This window comes from Callithrix jacchus, chromosome 8 (genome assembly GCF_049354715.1).
Source record: "Callithrix jacchus isolate 240 chromosome 8, calJac240_pri, whole genome shotgun sequence".
NCBI lineage: Eukaryota > Metazoa > Chordata > Mammalia > Primates > Cebidae > Callithrix > Callithrix jacchus.
Window position 1 is genome coordinate 17998623 of NC_133509.1, and position 17951 is coordinate 18016573.

At 37.1% G+C, this 17951-nt stretch overlaps 1 protein-coding gene across 21 annotated transcripts in view; it reads left to right on the forward strand.

Annotated features, from left to right (window-relative positions):
- The window catches only part of LRRC49 (leucine rich repeat containing 49), a 138620-nt gene that overhangs the window by 62888 nt on the left and 57781 nt on the right, over positions 1-17951 (forward strand). For all 21 annotated transcript variants that reach the window (XM_035259074.3, XM_078333514.1, XM_009005161.5 and 18 more), the window contains one exon: positions 11576-11723. In XM_035259074.3, the coding sequence (XP_035114965.1) occupies positions 11576-11723 (148 nt within the window). The remainder of the gene's footprint in view (positions 1-11575; positions 11724-17951) is intronic.

Here is a 17951-nt window from a genome sequence, read left to right on the forward strand (position 1 = left end):
TTACCTCAATAGTGATAGCTAGTAGCTGATCCTCCTCTTTTCTGTCCTTACAATGTCATTAAAATATCTTCTCCATCTCTTTCATCTAAAGAATTCAAGTTTTTTCCCCAGTTGGTCGTTGAAGAACATTGATTATGCATCTTTATGTATAAAATACCAAAAAAGGCATTGTGGAGAGTAACAGAAGTTAAATATATGACTTTTGTTTTTTATGAGTATATAACCTAATGACAGAGAACACACAAAGACGTAAGTGACAGAAACATTAAAAAAAAAAAAAAATTTGCCACTTTTGGAAAATCCAACAGCCTGAGAATCACAGTCTGTCACTTAGCAGCTCTAGTATAAAGAGCACTTCGACCCTGATTGCTCTGGCAGAAGGTTCTAAAGAGACTTCATGATCAAAATTGTGTCCCTGAACCAGCAGTATTAGCATCACTGGGAACCTTATTGGAAGTTCAGGATCTCAAGTCCTACCCTAGACCTCTGGGTCAGAACTGTCATTTTAAAAGGTGCTCTGGTGATTTAAATGCACATTACAGTCTGGGAAGCACTGCTGCAGAGGATTCTGATTGTGCTTATTTAGGTCAGGTGCCCACTTGGAATGAATCACCACAGCCAGGGACATACAGGACATACTGAATGCTCAATCCTGGGACATATGGTCCGTATCCCCTAGGACAATGAGAGTGGGATCAGTTTGCGGACCGGGTTTACTACAGGAAAAAGGTGTTTTGTTACCAAGGGAAGGGAAGTTGGGCAAGAAGATGATAACAATATATGTCCAATAAACTTATTTCCTCTTTCATGCCTTTGCTCACATTAATGTTAGAGCTAGCTGTTCAGTATCTCCTTTACTTTGGGTCATTTCATCCCATTTCCTGTGTGTGTGCATATGTGTGTGCACACGTGTGTGTGTTCATTTGTGTTCTACTTTCAATCTCCCCCACCCCTCATTGCCATCTGTCTGCCTGACCTAGATATCAGAGGTTCTTCCTTTTTCCACAGCATGGTTCCCCTGTCCCTCTCAGAGAGTTCATATGTCTCAAATATATATTAACACGTTATGGATAAGCACACACATACCTCTGCCTAAATCTAACTTCACTTCATTGCACTCCTGATAGAGCACGTATGCTTTACCCACTGCTTTTCATTCTACCACTAAGGCATTAACCCTTGGAGTCGTGCCTTTCAAAGCTGGGAATACCTGTTAAAATCTACTTGTATTAATATTAGAGGGAGTCCGTACTTTTAGCCCTCAGGAATTATGATTCCATTAGCAAAGTTTTTTTTGCATACAGGGAACAAAAGAGGGATGCAATCCTTTACATTATTATTTATTTTGATGCTCAAATTTTCTCTGATTTCTCAAGCAGGCTCCTGTAGTCTTTTGATGTATCCTCATTCTTAAGTACTTACTTCGTTTCTGGCACAACAAGATGTTCCAGGCTGATTGTATACTTTTACGGTCCTAGCTCCGGAATCGGCCATTTCTCCAAGGAGTTCTAATGATTTTTAGTGGAGAATGCTGTTTAGAAACTAAGATTTGAGTGCAAGGTGTGTTCATCCTTTTTAAGGTATCATTGTGTCTTGGCCATCTCAGTGGATAGAATTAGGAAGCATGCGTGTGTGTGTGTGTGTGTGTGTGTGTGTGTCTGTGTGTATTTAGATAACCTAGATTGCTGTCATGTACATGATTCTTTGCAGGCCAGGTGATGTCTGTTTCAAGTACTTAACTTTGCCTTTGTAGCACAAAAGCAGCCAAAAATAATATATAAATAAGTGGGCAGGGCTGTGTTTCAATAAAACTTATTTATGGACACTGAAATTTGTATCTCATCTAATTTTCATTTATGACATATTCTTCTTTTGACATTTTTTCCAACCACTTAAAAACAAAGAGGCCATTATTAACTTGTGGGCCATACAAAAACAGGTGCTAGAGCATGTTTGGCCTGTAGGCTGTAGTTTGCCAAGCCCTGGTCTTTCTAAAACACTTTAGGTTTACATGCAACACACAGATCTACAGTCATGCACTGCATGACAACATTTTGGTCAGTGGTGGACCACATTTACAATGGTGGTTACCTGTACTGTCAAGGAGCTCAAAACTCCTATTGTCTAGTGACATCATAGCCATCAGAACATCATAACACAACTCATGACATACGTGTTTTTGGTGCTGGTGATGTAAACAAACTTACTGAGCTGCCAGTCATATCAAAGCACAGCACCTGCAGTTATGTATAGCACACAATACTTGTTAATTATGATAAGCGACCATGTTACTGGTTTATGATTTACTATATAGTTTTCCCTCCGTATCTTTGTGGGATTGCTTCTAGGAACCCACACGCCCCCTCCTGTGGATATCGAAATCCACCAATGTTCCCTGATACGAAATGGCATAATATTTGTGTATAACCTATGCACTTCCGTCTGTATACTTTAAATCATCTCTAGATTACTTACCATACCTATCACAATGCTTATGCATCACTTCATTTGCGGAAATACAACATAGTACTTGGCACACAGTAAATTCAAGTTTTACTTTTTGAAACCTTGTGGATTTTTTTAAAATTTTATATTTTATTTATTCTTAAAATTTCAGGTTCAGGGGTACATGTGCAGGTTTATTAATTTATTTTTTATTATACTTTAAGTTCTGGGGTACATGTGCAGAAAGTACAGGTTTGTTACACAGATATACAGGTGCCATGGTGGTTTGCTGCACCCATCAACCTGTCATCTACATTAGGTATTTCTCCTAATGCTATCCCTCCCTTGCCCCCCACCACCTCCAACAGGCCCCAGTGTGTGATGTTCTCCTCCCTGTGACCATGTGTTCTCATTGCTCGATTCCCACCTATGAGTGAGATCATGCAGTATTTGGTTTTCTGTTCCTATGTTAGTTTGCTGAGAATGGTTTCCAGTTTCATCCATGTCCCTGCAAAGGACATGCACTCATCCCTTTTTATGGCTGCATAGTATTCCATGGTGTGTATGTATGTGCACTTTCCTTTAACTGTGCTTTACTCTCTATTACTTGATTATATATTATATATCTTTCTAGTGAAATCAACCTGTCATCTACATTAGATATTTCTCCTAATGCTATCCCTCCCCTTGCCCTCCAACAACTGACAGGCCCTGGTGTGTGATGTTCCCCTCCATGTGCCCATATGTTCTTATTGTTCATCTCCCACTTATGAGTAAGAACATGTGGTGTTTGGTTTTCTGTTCCTGTGTTAGTTTGCTGAGAATGATGGTTTCTAGTTTCATCCATGCCCTGCAAAGGACATGAGCTCATCATTTTTTATGGCTGCATAGTATTCCATGGTGTATATGTATGTGTACTTTTTTTTAAACTGTGCTTTACTCTTTAATACTTGATTATATGTTATACATCTTTCTAGTGATTTTATATTTGTCAGTTGTGTATATTTCAGTCCTTGTGAGCACCCTTGATGATTTATTCTACTGTTCCATTTCACTTCAGCCCCCTAGGCAAATAGTAACTATTCAGAAAAATTTTCACTGATCTATATAAAATAAGTGAACTTTTCATTAATATTATTTTAGAGATCATGGTACCTTACTGGTGTAAAAGAAGAAAACCCCCTTTTCTAAAGTACTTAGCTTACTTAGGGGAGGCAAATTTCTAGTTGAAGAGATTTCACTGATATTTAGGAATTGTTAGTTAAATATCTATGTCATATACATGCATATATGGAAATTTTATTTCCCCGTATTTTATTAAGTAAGCATAAAATGGACTAAAATATTTTCTTTTCCTTTTGGGATATGAATTTTTATCAGTTGGGACAGATTGTTTCTCCATAGGTTCTTTAGCAGATAGGAAGCAGATGTGGCAATGTGAAGAGACTGCTAGGGGAAGAACAAATGTATGAGTAATCTGGAAAAAGATTAAAGTCAATTATAAATTAAATGTCAGCCTTTGGACCAAAGCTTTTGCATTCTTGGTACTCTGAAGAGATGACAGCAACAACTGAGTGTTCTTAACCCCTCCACCAAGAAAAAAAAAACAACGAGAGAGAGAAAGAAAGAGATAGAGAGTGAGACTGTTTTTAAAACCAGTATTTCACTATACTTACTGTTCTATTTCCAGGTTGTTGTTGTTTTTCAACAGTCTGCTTTTGATTTTCTTTGGTTAGGTAAGACACAACCCATCATTAGCCTATCTTTGTACTTAAGAGTATAGTTTTATTTGGTTAGAGAACGTCTTTAAAATCATATGCTCTTTGTCAGTGCACTTCTAGGAATGTCTGGCATGTTTATTGGTTAAATGCTTGACAGATGGAAATGAAATTTTGTGAGGACTCTTCTGGATCAAATACAGATTTATTTTTACTTTAATAAAACTATCCAAAGCATAAAGACTCCAGTCTGAATGTCAACACTAGTAGCTGATCTGGGAGCAGTTGCCCAGATAGTACCTGCTGAGGATTGCAGTGATGTCCCCATTCCTGATGCCACTTTTTCGTTGTGCTTGAATTATAGACATAGACCATATAGGCGTCTGCGGATCCTTTAGATCTCTGAAGTGCTTCATAATGTGCACTGGGCATACTGTTTTCTTCAATACATACAAAAGTGCTTTGTATTGAATTAAATGAAGATTCTGTTTAGTTTTGTTTGATACTACCCATTATTAGACCAATTCCATTGGCAATTATTAGATCAATTCAATTCCACAAAGGAATACTTGAGAGACAGGGCTGGGAACAGTTACAATCACTTTAGTTTAAAATTATACTTAGCAATAAGAAACAAATCGTCGACTCTATAATGTAGCTTGTAAATAAATAGCAAATAACAAAATTAGAATCTATCTATAACAAAGTTAAGTTTTCCAGCTTGTCCATGCTTTTGTACATATTATTTTCACTTTTAAGTGCATCTGCCTGATTAGTAATATATCTCGGGTCATAATGATTCTTAAATATTATGTTACCTTTTAAATAATAATTCCAAGAAAAGTGTAAGAAAATTCACTCATTCATTTTCTTAAATCAAGGATAAGTCCTTTGAAATTGTTTTAATTCATCACATTTTTTCATTCATTCACCAAAACTTTATTGCACACTTACTAAAGATAGGTCTTAAGTTAGGTGTTGGGCAGTGGTCTAGTACCTTTCTAGTCTTCAAGAAACTTACAGTTTAATTCTATTTGGTTAGATTGAGTATTGGAAAAAAAAATGCTCTTCAACATCTACTGGCTCTGTTGCCTCTGCTCTTCACATTAGTTAACGCCTTAAGGTTGAAATTAGTGAGCCCATCCTATAGTAGCTGGAGGAAAGCTTAGTGAAAACCCTTTTGAAATGTAACTTAATAGCCACTGGCCACCAATGCAACAGTGTTCCAGGAAAAGGAGACCTGATAGATGAGAAGACAATCTGTCAAATATATATTTTTCATAATTAAAAAGTTCTCTTAAATCAATTTTTTAAAGATATACTTTACATGTAATAAATAAAATTCACACATTTTAAGTGCAGAGTTCAGTGAATTTTGACAGAGTATGTACCCTTGTAACCATGACTCTAGTTGTTCACCTGAGAGAGAAACTTGGAAGTTATTCTGGATTCTTTTCTTTATCACATTCAAATGATTACTGGTTTCTGTCCATGCTACACTCTAATCTTCCACAGAACCTATCCCCTCTTTACCTTCCTGATCACTGTCTTGGTTTTTGATATGTCAAGCCCTCACTGTTTTTCACCTCTGTTACTGCAATCTACTTTATAACTAGCTTTTGGCTCTTGTCTCTTTTCTTTTTCTTCTGCCCTCCATGACGTTATTAAGTTGTGATTCTTCTAAAATATTATTCTGATCATATTACCCGCCTTGCTTAAAATCCCTCGTGACTCTTTACAGTACCCATCCCAAATGATTGGTTTGATGGTGACATCATTTATCAAATAAAAAATATACTTAGAGAAGCAGATTTGTGGAGAGAAGGTGATGAGTTAGTTCACTTTAACAAAGTAGAAGACATAAAGCATTGCCTTCAAAAGCATTTTTATTTGATTCAAGCTTTATGTAAATAACTATGGGGAAGGAGAGAAAACAGCCATCTCAAATGCCAGAAACTGTTCTGAGATTTTTATATTGATAAAGAAAATGAATTTTGACCATGCTAGGTAGGAAAATTATGTTTGTTCAAGCTTGTTTATACTTGAAGTGATGATTAAGCTTAAATTTATAAACTCACACTTTCACCTTCATATGCTAGTCTGTTACAAATGCCTTCCCGTATTTATCTGAACATGTCTTGAACACTATGAGTTGTACGTAAATCGTGAGATTTACCTTTTTGATTGGCAAAGACAAGCTCTGAGGTAAAATAATTAATAGCAGGGTGTCTTTTTACCTTGAGTGTGAGGAAATCGTAGAAGAAGTATTTACATCTGACAATAAAAACAGTAGACTTTTGTCTTGCTGTAGAACTTGCCTCAGCCTTGGTAGTACCTATGCTATTTTCTATACTGAGAATATTCTATATCATCCAGCTTTTGTTGACACAGTGAGAAGAGATATTTACTTTAGTGCCTGAATAAAAACTTTATAATACTGTAAAGTATTGGTAATTTAGTGCCTAAATAAATAAAGTATTTGTAAAGTATTTGTGTACTGAATGAGAATGACTAATATAAATGAGTTTTACCAAGGTGCTCTGTGGTATTATTTAGAAAAGTGATTATTTCTTTAAAAAATGAAAATCCCAATCAAAATCCCACAGGTTATTTATAGATAACAATTGGATTCTAAAGTTTATATGAAAAGGCCAGACCTGGAATAGGGACACAATAATGAAGAATAAAGTTGGAGGATTCACGGTAACCTTTTTCAAGACTACTTTGTTTAGTTAAAATAAACAGATGATCAAAGTATGATTTCACAAATCACACAGTTTATTGCCATACAAAGAGCTTATCATTTTTATTCATAATGCTCAAAGAATGGGATAATAACAGGAACAAATATCACAGAGAATATACTCCATAGATAAAGTAGAATATCCACATAGTGGATGAGTTCCAATTTAGTTTAGAGTCCAGTTATTAAAGTCTATTTGCTAAATTAGGATGGAAGCATGCCTCTGTGGATGTAAAGTCTAGTCAAAGTTTGGAGAGTACCTTTCTGTAAGTGGTTTTGGGAGAGATGGTTTGATCAACAAAGTGTACATGCATGACAACATGCAAGGTCCCTCAGTACTAGCAAGCAGTGCCAGTGTTGCTGGGCTTTGGAGAATAGTTCAAAGGCTGGCAGAGAGTAACCCTGCTAGTCTTATATTTCGGTCTTTGGAAAAGTGTCTGACATAGAGTAGCCCTGACAAAGCTTAGGTTCTCAGTCTGTCAAAATCTTGGGTTTATATGTGTTTTTAGAGTCTGGTAGTTCAGCCCAGTAACTCACATATGTGGTCTGATGAGGAGTGATATAACATTCTCACAAGTAGAGGAATTACTCTTCATGTTCTTATCACAGCAAAACATGGGTCATTCATGTAGTAAATAAACAAAGTGTTTAAATCATTTCAAAGCTACATAATAAAGATCCCTTATAAAATTACAGTAATCCCAACAGTGTGGTATTGGTCAAAGAGTAGACACATATATCATCAGAACCAAATAAAAGGCTCAGAAATAGACCCATACAAATACAGTCAGGTGATCTTTGATAAAGGAGCAAAAGCAATTCAATACAGAAAGGATAGTCTTTTCAACAAACAGTACTGGAATAATTGGATGTCCATGTGAAAAAAAAGTAGTATAGACACGGACCACACACCTTTCACTAAATTAACTCAAAATGGATCGGGGACTTAAATGTAGAAAACAAAACTATTAAACTTTTGTTTTGAGATGGAGTCTTGCTCTGTCACCCAGGCTGAAGTGCAGTAGCACGATCTTGGCTCACTGCAATCTCCACCTCCCAGGTTCAAGCGATTCTCCTGCCTCAGCCTCCCAAGTAGCTGGGATTATAGGCACCGGCCACCACACCTGGCTAATTTTTGGTTTTTAGTAGAGACGGGGTTACACCATCTTGGCCGGGCTCGTCTCAAACTCCTGACCTCGTGATCCACCCACCTCAGCTTCCCAAGATGCTGGGATTACAGGCATGAGCCACTGCACTGAGCCAAACTATTAACTTCTAAAGAAAACTTGGGAGAAAATCTAGACAGCCTTGGATTTAGCAATTAGTGTTTAGTGGCAAGACCAAAAGTAGGATCCATGAAAGAGAAAATTGTTAAGTTGGGCATCATTAAAATTAAAAGCATCTGTCCTGTGAAAGACACTGTTAAGAGAATGAAAAGACAAGCCACAGACTGGGATAAATATTTGCAAAACATATATCTGATAAAAGACTTGTATCCAAATTTTTTAAAAAATCTTAAAATTCCGCAGTAAGAAAAGAAAGAATCCAATTTGAAATGGGCTGAAATGCTGAAAACACAAAGAAGATTCACAGATGGCAAGTATGTGTATGAAGAGATGCCCAGCATCTTTTGTCATTAGGGAATTGCATATTAAAACAATGAGATACCACCTCACACCTCTTGGAATGGCTGAAATCCCAGAACACAAATACCAAATGCTGGTGAGGGAGGGGTGGTGTTAAGATTACAAGATGATACAGCCACTTTGGAAGACAGTTTGGCAGTTTCTTACAAAACTAAAATAAACACAGTCAGCAGGTATACTCTTAGTTATTTATCCAGTTGAAAACCTATGCCCCGTTGAAAACAAAAAGTTGCAGGTGAATATTTATAGCAGCTTTATTCATAATCAGCAAAAACTGGAAGCAGCCAAGATGTCCTCAATAGGTGAATGGTTAAAGAAACTATGGTACATCTATACAATAGAATATTACTCAGTGATAAAAAGAAATGAGTTATGAAGCCACAGAAAGACATGGTTGAAACTTAAATGCATATTACTAAGTGAATGAAGTCAATCTGAAAAGGCTACAGATTACGATTCCAATTATATGACATTCTAGAAATGGCAGAACTATAGTGACAGTAGAAAGATTAGTGGTTGCCAGAGATTTGGGAGGAGGAGAGGAGATCAAATGGCTAAAGTACAGGGAATTTTTCTAGTGTCATGAAACTACTCTAAGATACTTTAATGGTGGATGCATGAGATTATGCATTTGTGAAAACCTGTAGAAATATACATCATAAAAAGTAAACCTTAGTATATGCAAATTTAAAAAATCATTTAGGAGTTTAAAGGATCTCAGAAAGGAATACAGACTGACAAGAGAATCTAACTGTATTACAAATATATGAAACAACCTCCCTAAAGGGTTGAGGGAAAAGGCACTCATCTAAGAAACTTTGGAAATGAGCCTGTAAGACTAAATGCAAAAGCAATTACACCTAATCATTGTACTTTAGTTGATAAAGTTGTTTCTCACTGGGGGTACACATCAAAAATTCTCATACCTCTATACATACTGGAATTGAATAATTAAGTAAATGGAGAGCAGATGGTTTGGAGCCAAACTTCTTGTTGGAGTAGAAATTTTCAGGTAAGCAAGGGAAGGAGGATAGAATGATTCATTTGGTGATGGATTAGAGTTGGAGACATCAGTATGAACTCTTTAGCTTAATATAGACACAGTTACTTAGAGAAATATTTATATAGATATGCATATACACAAGTTTCTGTACACACGTATATATTCTTGCTGTGTCAGCTGAGAGAGAGTAAAGGATATGACCCCACAGTAGCAAGAAGTACACTTAGCCCCAGATCTTTGTTTCTAATACTAGTTGCCAATAAAAAGAACTATGACCCTCAGAAATGGCTTCTAGGACCAGGACAGGAATTAGTCTAGAAAATAGATGAGTCTAGAAAATCTCTTAGTGCCAGAAAGTAAGAAAATGCTAAGAAAAAGAAAAAAAATCCACATTGATGGGAGCCAAAGGGGCATAGGAGCCCATTGAAAGAGCTTCCAATGGCCAAAGTTGAAACAAGTTGAACAACAAAATAAGCAAAATTGCACTGGATAATAATCCAAAGTATAAAATGAATATCCATGAGTCCAGAGTCTCTGTCCTCAAGGAGGAGGAGCTTAACTTCCCACTCCCTAAGTGTGAGCTGCACATGGTAACTGCCTTACAAATCGTTGAGTATGAAAAGGAGAGGCTATAATAGTAACTACACTGGGGAAACCTGAAGAACATGACCTCAGTCTCAGCCTTAAACATATTGATCAAAGTCAACATCAACAGTGATAAGTCATATTAATAATATGTACCAGCTGGGCATAGTGGCTCATGCACTTGTGGCAGCCAAGGTGGGAGGATTGCTTGAGCAGGAGTTCTAGACCAGCCTGGGCAACATAGTGAGACCCTTTTTCTTTTGTAGACAAAATAAAAAGTAAAACATTAGCCAGGCATGATGGTACACACCTGTAATTCCAACTACTCGGGGATGTTGACGTGGGAGGATTGCTTGAGCCCAAGAGTCTGAGGTCAAACGATTTGTAAGGAAGTCACCATGTGCAGCTCACACTTAGGGAGTGGGAAGTTAAGCTCCTCCTCCTTGAGGACAGAGACTCTGGACTCATGGATATTCATTTTATACTTTGGATTATTATCCAGTGCAATTTTGCTTATTTTGTTATTCAACTTGTTCCAACTTTGGCCATTGGTGAGCTATGATAGCAACATTGAAGCCCAGCCTGGGTGACAGAGTGAGACCTAGTCTCAAAAAAAAAAAAAAAAAAAAAAAAAATTGTATGTATCTTAACCCCCATCTAATCAAGAGAAAAATATCAGACAAATCCTAATAGAGGGTCATCCTGCAAAATAACTGATGAGTATTCCTCAAAACTGTTAAGTTATCAGAAACAAGTCTGAGAAATTGTCACGGCCAAGAGGAGCCTCAGGAGATATGATAACTAAATGTAATATGGTATCCTCAAAGGAATCCTGGAACAGAGAAAGGACATTAAGTAAAAACTAAGGACACCTGGATAAAATACGGGCTTTAGCTACTAAGAATATGAATATGTTGACATTGGTTGATTGATTGTACCAAATGTGCTATACTAACACCAGATGTTGACAATAGGGGAAAATGGGTATGGAGTATATGGGAACTCTCTGTACTATCTTCTCAATTTTTCTGTAAATCTAAAACCATCCTAAAAATAAAGTCTATTAAAAAATGTAACTATCAGGCCGGGCGCGGTGGCTCAAGCCTGTAATCCCAGCACTTTGGGAGGCCGAGGCAGGTCAAGATCACAAGGTCAAGAGATCGAGACTATCCTGGTCAACAAGGTGAAACCCCGTCTCTACTAAAAATACAAAAAAAAATTAGCTGGGCATAGTGGTGCATGCCTGTAATCCCAGCTACTCAGGAGGCTGAGGCAGGAGAATTGCCTGAACCCAGGAGGCGGAGGTTGTGGTGAGCCAAGATCGCACCATTGCACTCCAGCCTGGGCAACAAGAGTGAAACTCCATCTCAAAAAAAAAATGTAACTATCATTTAAAGGTCTCATAATAATCCAGTGCTTTCTGTCTCTTCTGCAGTTTTGACAGTATTTCCTGCCTTGCTGACTCTTCTTCCCTCTCGGACATCACTTTTGATGGCAATCCCATAGCTCAAGAGTCATGGTACAAACACACTGTCCTTCAGAATATGATGCAGCTGCGCCAGCTAGATATGAAGAGAATCACGGTGAGAACCCTTCCAAAGTGGTCACCATGTTGTTTTCTTTAGTGTGGTTTAAGATATTGGGGTGCATATTCTTTGCTTGAAATGTATCTTAATTTTAATGAACTATGGGTTATCATGATTATATACTTCATAATTACAATTACAGAGTTTTTACCACCTGACCCCATCCCCAGTTTGACTGAACAGGACTTTTGAAATTTCTAGCCTTCTGTTTAATTATTATGTTTGTTTTTCATTCTTGCTTAATATTTAACTAAGAATTTATTTTGAAATGAATGAGAATTTCATTAAGTTACATAGTGTAATGGTTAAGAGCATGGGCACCGGAGCCAGATTGCCTGCGTCTGAATTCTGGTTTGACCACTTCCTAGCCAGAGACAGTTGCCAGTGTACTTAACCTTTGCATACCTCATTTTCCTTCAAGTAAAATGGGGATCAGAATTACATCATAGAGTTGTTGTGAAGATAAAGTAACACCTTAGAGGACTGTGAGGCTCCTAGGAAGCATTCGTATGTAGTTGCTATTGTTATTGTTGATGTTATACCTCCCAAAGAAGCTACCTCTTTTTATTCATTGTCTTTCTATGTTATTTTCTACATTTAGATGTTTTAATATGGCTTCTGTCCTAAGTGAAATGCTGTGCATAATAGCCCTCTCTTTTTAGCATATTATAGGCTCCAAGATGTTCTGTAATTAAATACACTTGTTTATTTGACCAGGTTTATTGTTTATCAGAAAACACATTTTAATCATCTTAGTGTGATAGTCTCTGACCTAGAAAAATATCCTAAGCCTCTACCTATTTCCTCTCTTCTGGACTGCTAATTAATTTTCATGTGAATTCTGATGATCAGCTAGGTTTATGCAACTGCCAACTGACCTACTCCTTTGTAATATCAGCTTCACAATGTGTGCAGTTTTCATTTCTGCATCAGCAATACTGCGGACCTCTAAGGTGTCTAGCTAATAGGTAAAAGTGTGGGTGATTTGATGGATACCAGAAGTCTTCTAGGGCTCACCTCTCTCTATTCCATGATGGAGCTATGGTTCTTTGTCCTCTCAGTTAATTCAGCTCTGTAGTGTCAATACTGTTCATACTTTTGTGGTGACTCTTTACCCTTATCTCCCATGTCTTTCTTAATTAAGCATCTGTGCTACTCCTTAATTACTCTTTCTGATGTGGTTGAGATGAGTGGGGTAAGATATAGCGCTAACCCATTTATATAAATTAGTACTTAATTTTATGGTATTTCCTAATAGTGAATTCATTTGTCAGTCTTGTCTACCCAAACTATGTATAGTCTTTAAGGGTAGAAATCATTCTTCTTTTTTGCCTGGCACATACAGATATTCTTTAAATGCTTACTACCATTCCTTCTCTATCTCACACACTACTGAGAATGTAGTTTAACTTAATAATGATTAATAAAGGCTTGTTGACTGAATGAAATGTATCTGACTTCCATGCCTTAAATAAAGGCAAATGATACTGTGTGTAATTATTGTCCTTGTGCATTCTAAAGGGTGTGTTTGCCTGGTAAGGAAATGGGGGAAGATACCCAGAATGGGAGCAGCACCACAGTTCTGCTAAATGTACGGCATTGATAGCTATAAAGTATATAAATATATAGGTCACATATATTTAGGATATATATAGATTATATATTTACATGTAGGATATAAATATACATTAGCACTTATAAAGCATATCTGCTCCACTACCGTTTAATTTTTAAAAATTAGAAATAAATTAGAAATAATCTCAAAATTATAAAAAGATTGTGTACAGTAAAAAGTCTTTTTCTTTTTCTTGAACTATTGAAAGTAAGCTGTTGACTTGATTTCCCAGCAACCATGGACACTTCAATGTGTAATTTCAATAAGCAAAGACATTCTTCTATATAACCACAATATAAAAACAAAATCAAGAAACATTGAAAAATTGCTAGCATCTGATTCTCACACCACATTCAACGTTTACCAGTTATATCAATATTGTTCTTTAGAGCAAAAAGATGCAGTTTAGAATTATGCAATACATATAGATGAATTTTATTGTCATGTGTCTAAAGTCATTTTTCTGGAACTATTCCTCAATATTTCTTTGATTTTCATGACTTTGATATTTATGAAAATTATAGGTCAGGTTTTTTGTAGAATGACCCTCAATTCAGATTTTTTGGGTTCATCCTGATTAGTTTTTACTTATAGGTTTTGGCATTAATAACATAGTAGGGATTTTGTATTCTTATTGCATCTTAGCCCAGCATGTCCTACAACATGTTATTCATATTTCTTTATTGAGGATGCTTACTTCAAGATGATTTCTGCCAAGCTTTTCTTTGTGAAGTTTCTCTTCTTCCCTTTGTAATCTCATTCCTCATAAAAATTTCAATTTATTCATTCATTTGTATCAATATGGACTTATGGTATTTGGTCTCACATTTTGTTTATAACTTTTTACTAACTTTAGTGTGGAAGCTATACATTTTTAAAGGACTTTTTATAACAAATGTCAGCAAACAGCCTATGAGCTGGCTGTTTTTGTTAATAAAGTTGTATTGGAACACAGTGATGCCCATTCACTTATGTTTTATCTATGTCTCCTTTGATGCTGCAATGGCAAAGTCAAGTAGTTGCTATGGATGCTGTATGGCCTGCAAGCCCAAAATATTATCTGGCTGAAAAATTTGATGATGCCAGGTTTTGTTTTGTTTTGTTTTGAGACAGAGTCTTGTTCGGTCACCAGACTGGAGTTCAGTGGCGATCTTGGCTCACTGCAATTCTGCCTCCTGGGATCAAGTGATTCTCCTCCCTCAGCTTCCTGAGTAGCTGGGACTACAGGCACCCACCACCGCACCCAGCTAATTTTTGTATTTTTAGTAGAAACGAGGTTTCACCATATTGGCCAGGATGGTCTCGATTCCTTGACCTTGTGATCCACCCCGCCTCGGCCTCCAAAAGTACTGGGATTACAGGCATGAGCCATAATGCCAGTTTTGAAACTATTTTTTCTCTTTACAAAACAATATCTTAATTGAATTTTTGTGTAAATTACCATACAAACATTCTTACTGTGTTGAACTACACAAATATTTAATGAACTTCTATGCACTAGGGCAGTGGTTCCTAAACTGCCTGCAGGGGATGCTCCAGTGAACTCACAGGAAATGAATATTTTTAATTTCCAAGAGAAACACAGTGAGATTTGACATCTGTGAGACTCTGAGCTACTTAGTAGCTCAAAGCAGTTTACTGCTGGGGTCCAACCCACAGACCCAGGCTTGCATGGCAGATGAATAACATACACTGACACAGATATTTTGCCTGGCAGTCTGGCTAACCTATACTGAGAAGGGTCTGATAAAGAGTTAGTAGCTGCAGACCAATCAGCCAGCAAAGTTGTTTTATTTAGTACAGATTAAATGGCAAAGGTCTTGAGTAAACATCACTAGAGGGTAATTGACATTGCTGGCCTCCTGAGTTGAGAGCAATCAAGCACCCTTGGATAATCAAAGGGTCTTAAGACCACATGAGTAAACAAGCTATTTAGATAAACTCCTCTACATTCCTATGTTTCTAAGCCCTAAGCTTTTTAAAGAATTCAGCTGTCTTCAGCCAAACCTTTTACTGAAGCTATGCAAATCCCCCAGCTTTCCAAGAAGGTTTGCGACTATTTCCTATAATTTTTCCTCTAAAATTTTTCCCACCAACCTAACTGAACTCCCACATCTCCTCTTTTTCTTTTTTTTTTTTTTTTTTTTTTTGGCATCTGGCTTTATTGATTGAAGAGTACAGATGTGTTCAGTAGCAGGTCTGTTAGTCAAGGTGGTCATTGCTCTTATTCTGGCTTTGCATCCTAGAATTAATAAATAACATAAGACAGACATAAGCATAATCAGTGACATTCTTTTCCAACCAAGGAGTGACCTGACACCTTAGTCTGATGTGTGCCATTGCTAAGGAACTCACTAGGGGTATGTTAATTCCTCCTAACCAAGCAGTCCTGTCATTAGAGGCTGGGAAGGGAGTGCCTGCTTAAGTAACAGGGGGGAAAGGGCAGATTAGAAGATAGGCTCGAATAGAGTGTAGCAAGTACATGTTGCAGGCAGAGTGAGAGAATAAAAAAGGAACAAATTATCAGGAGTGAATGGTATTTGGTTTAGAGTAGGATTTGCTTAGCCTACTGAGTTGCCTTCTTCAGCATAATGTTCAGGGCTTGTGGAATCCGCATTGTACGGGGCTGCAGGAACTGTAGGGTCTTTCTTAGGCTGGTTTGAGTTTTTATTCTTTCCATCCTTTGATGAGGACATAGTCTCCAGGCTGGTGCTGGTGTACTGGAAATTCTAGGAGTGGTGCCTGTGCTCAGTAGGAGAACTTATAATCTTTGTTAAAGAACAGGTTAGTACTTTAAGAAAAACCTGTTGTGCTTTAATGTCTAGTTTATAGAAAAACTGGATACTTCTTTAACTTTAGCCAATATGTTTACAGACAGAATTTCTTTTACAGTTAACGTTTTAAAACTTTCTTAGACCTTCAAAACCAAAATTATACATTTCTTTTTATAACATTTTTCATGACTTTCACAATCTCTGGCATTTCTTAACTTTCTGACTTTGTTTTCTAACCTTCCTCACTAAAGGTGCATTCTTATAACATTCTTAACATTTTGTTCTCTTCTTCCTACTTTATCTCTCTCCTGTCTTACTTTTTGTGTCTCTCTCTGATATCTGTTTCTTCTAGTCTCTCTCTTATTCTTTCCCATGATTTCTCTCTCCAATCTTTCTGTTTCTGTCTGATCTCAGAAGCTAAGCAGGGCCAGGCCTGGTTAGTACTTGAATGGGAGACCGCATGGGAATAACAGGTGCTGTAGGGTCAGTTCCTCATTTCTGGAACCGTGTTGGGTCTCAGCCACACCATGGTAAGGTTTGATGCATTGTGCTGGAATCCAGAGAGGACCTGAGGAGGTGTGAACACAAGCATATCCTCTTTTTTATGTTAGTAAATAATTTGGACCACACCGTACATTACTGTTTACATCCTTACATAAAACTGCTCGTTTTATATCTTGAGAGGTTTTAGCAAAGTGCTTTTCTATAGCTTATTGAAATTTGTCATCTATATTTAAAAAATTGAGCATAAATAAGGCTTGTGTTAGTAGTGTTGCTGGATCCTTACCCATACTCTCCCATTTTTGTTTTTTGAGCATATTTTTAAGGGTAGAGTGGGCACATTCTACTATGGCCTATCCTTGGGGGTTATATGGGATGCCTGTGGAATGCTGGATATTCCATGTGTGGCAAAATTGTTGAAATTGTGAGCTGGTATAAGCTGGACAATTTTAAGTTTTAGTTTTAGTAGGCTGCCCCATAAATGCAAATTAAAAGAAGATGTTTAATGATGTATTGAGTGGATTCTCCTGGAAGAGCATGTGCACTAATTAGATGAGTGTTGGTATTAACAGATACAGGTATATATCTAAGTTTTACAAATTCAGGGATATGTGTAACATCTGTTTGCCATAACTGATTAGGTTCTAGTCCTCTAGGGTTAATGTCTGCTGAAGGAGGGGACATGCCTGTGAGCTGGGAATCTGGGCATGGCAGGATAATTTGCTTACTCAGTCTCTGGGTAAGTTGAATTTGTTTAGATAAGTTTTTCCAATTTAGGTGGAAAAATTGATGCAATGGGGTGGCTTGGTCAAGCAGTGATGTCATAACTTTTAGGTCTGCTTGTTCATTACCATAAACCAATGGGCCAGGCAGTGAGCTATGGGCTCAAATGTGTGTGATAAAAATAGGATGTGTGTGTTGATCTAGCAATTGCTGAAGTCAAAGAAAAAGTGTACACAGAATGGGCTCGAGAGTAGACTTTATGAGGGCTATTTCAAGGTTTTGCAATAAGTAAACAGAGTAAGCAGAGTCACTAAGCAATGTTAATGGGCTGAATGGGAAAATGTTTCTAAGGCCAATATCAGGACCCCAGTCAAGCTCTCTGAGTGTTAGTAAATCCAGATTGAACGAGAAAATTATGTGGTCTCTACCACACTGCTGCTTTTCCATGTTTACACGAGCTGTCAGTAAAGACTGTTAAAGCATTGGGTATGGGAGAGTGAACTATTTTTGTAGGTAAGAGCACAGAAGTATGAGATAAGAACTGAAGAAGTTTATCAGCAGGAAGGATATTCTCTGTTTGACCTGTGTAATCAAAGAGTGCTATTTGCAGAT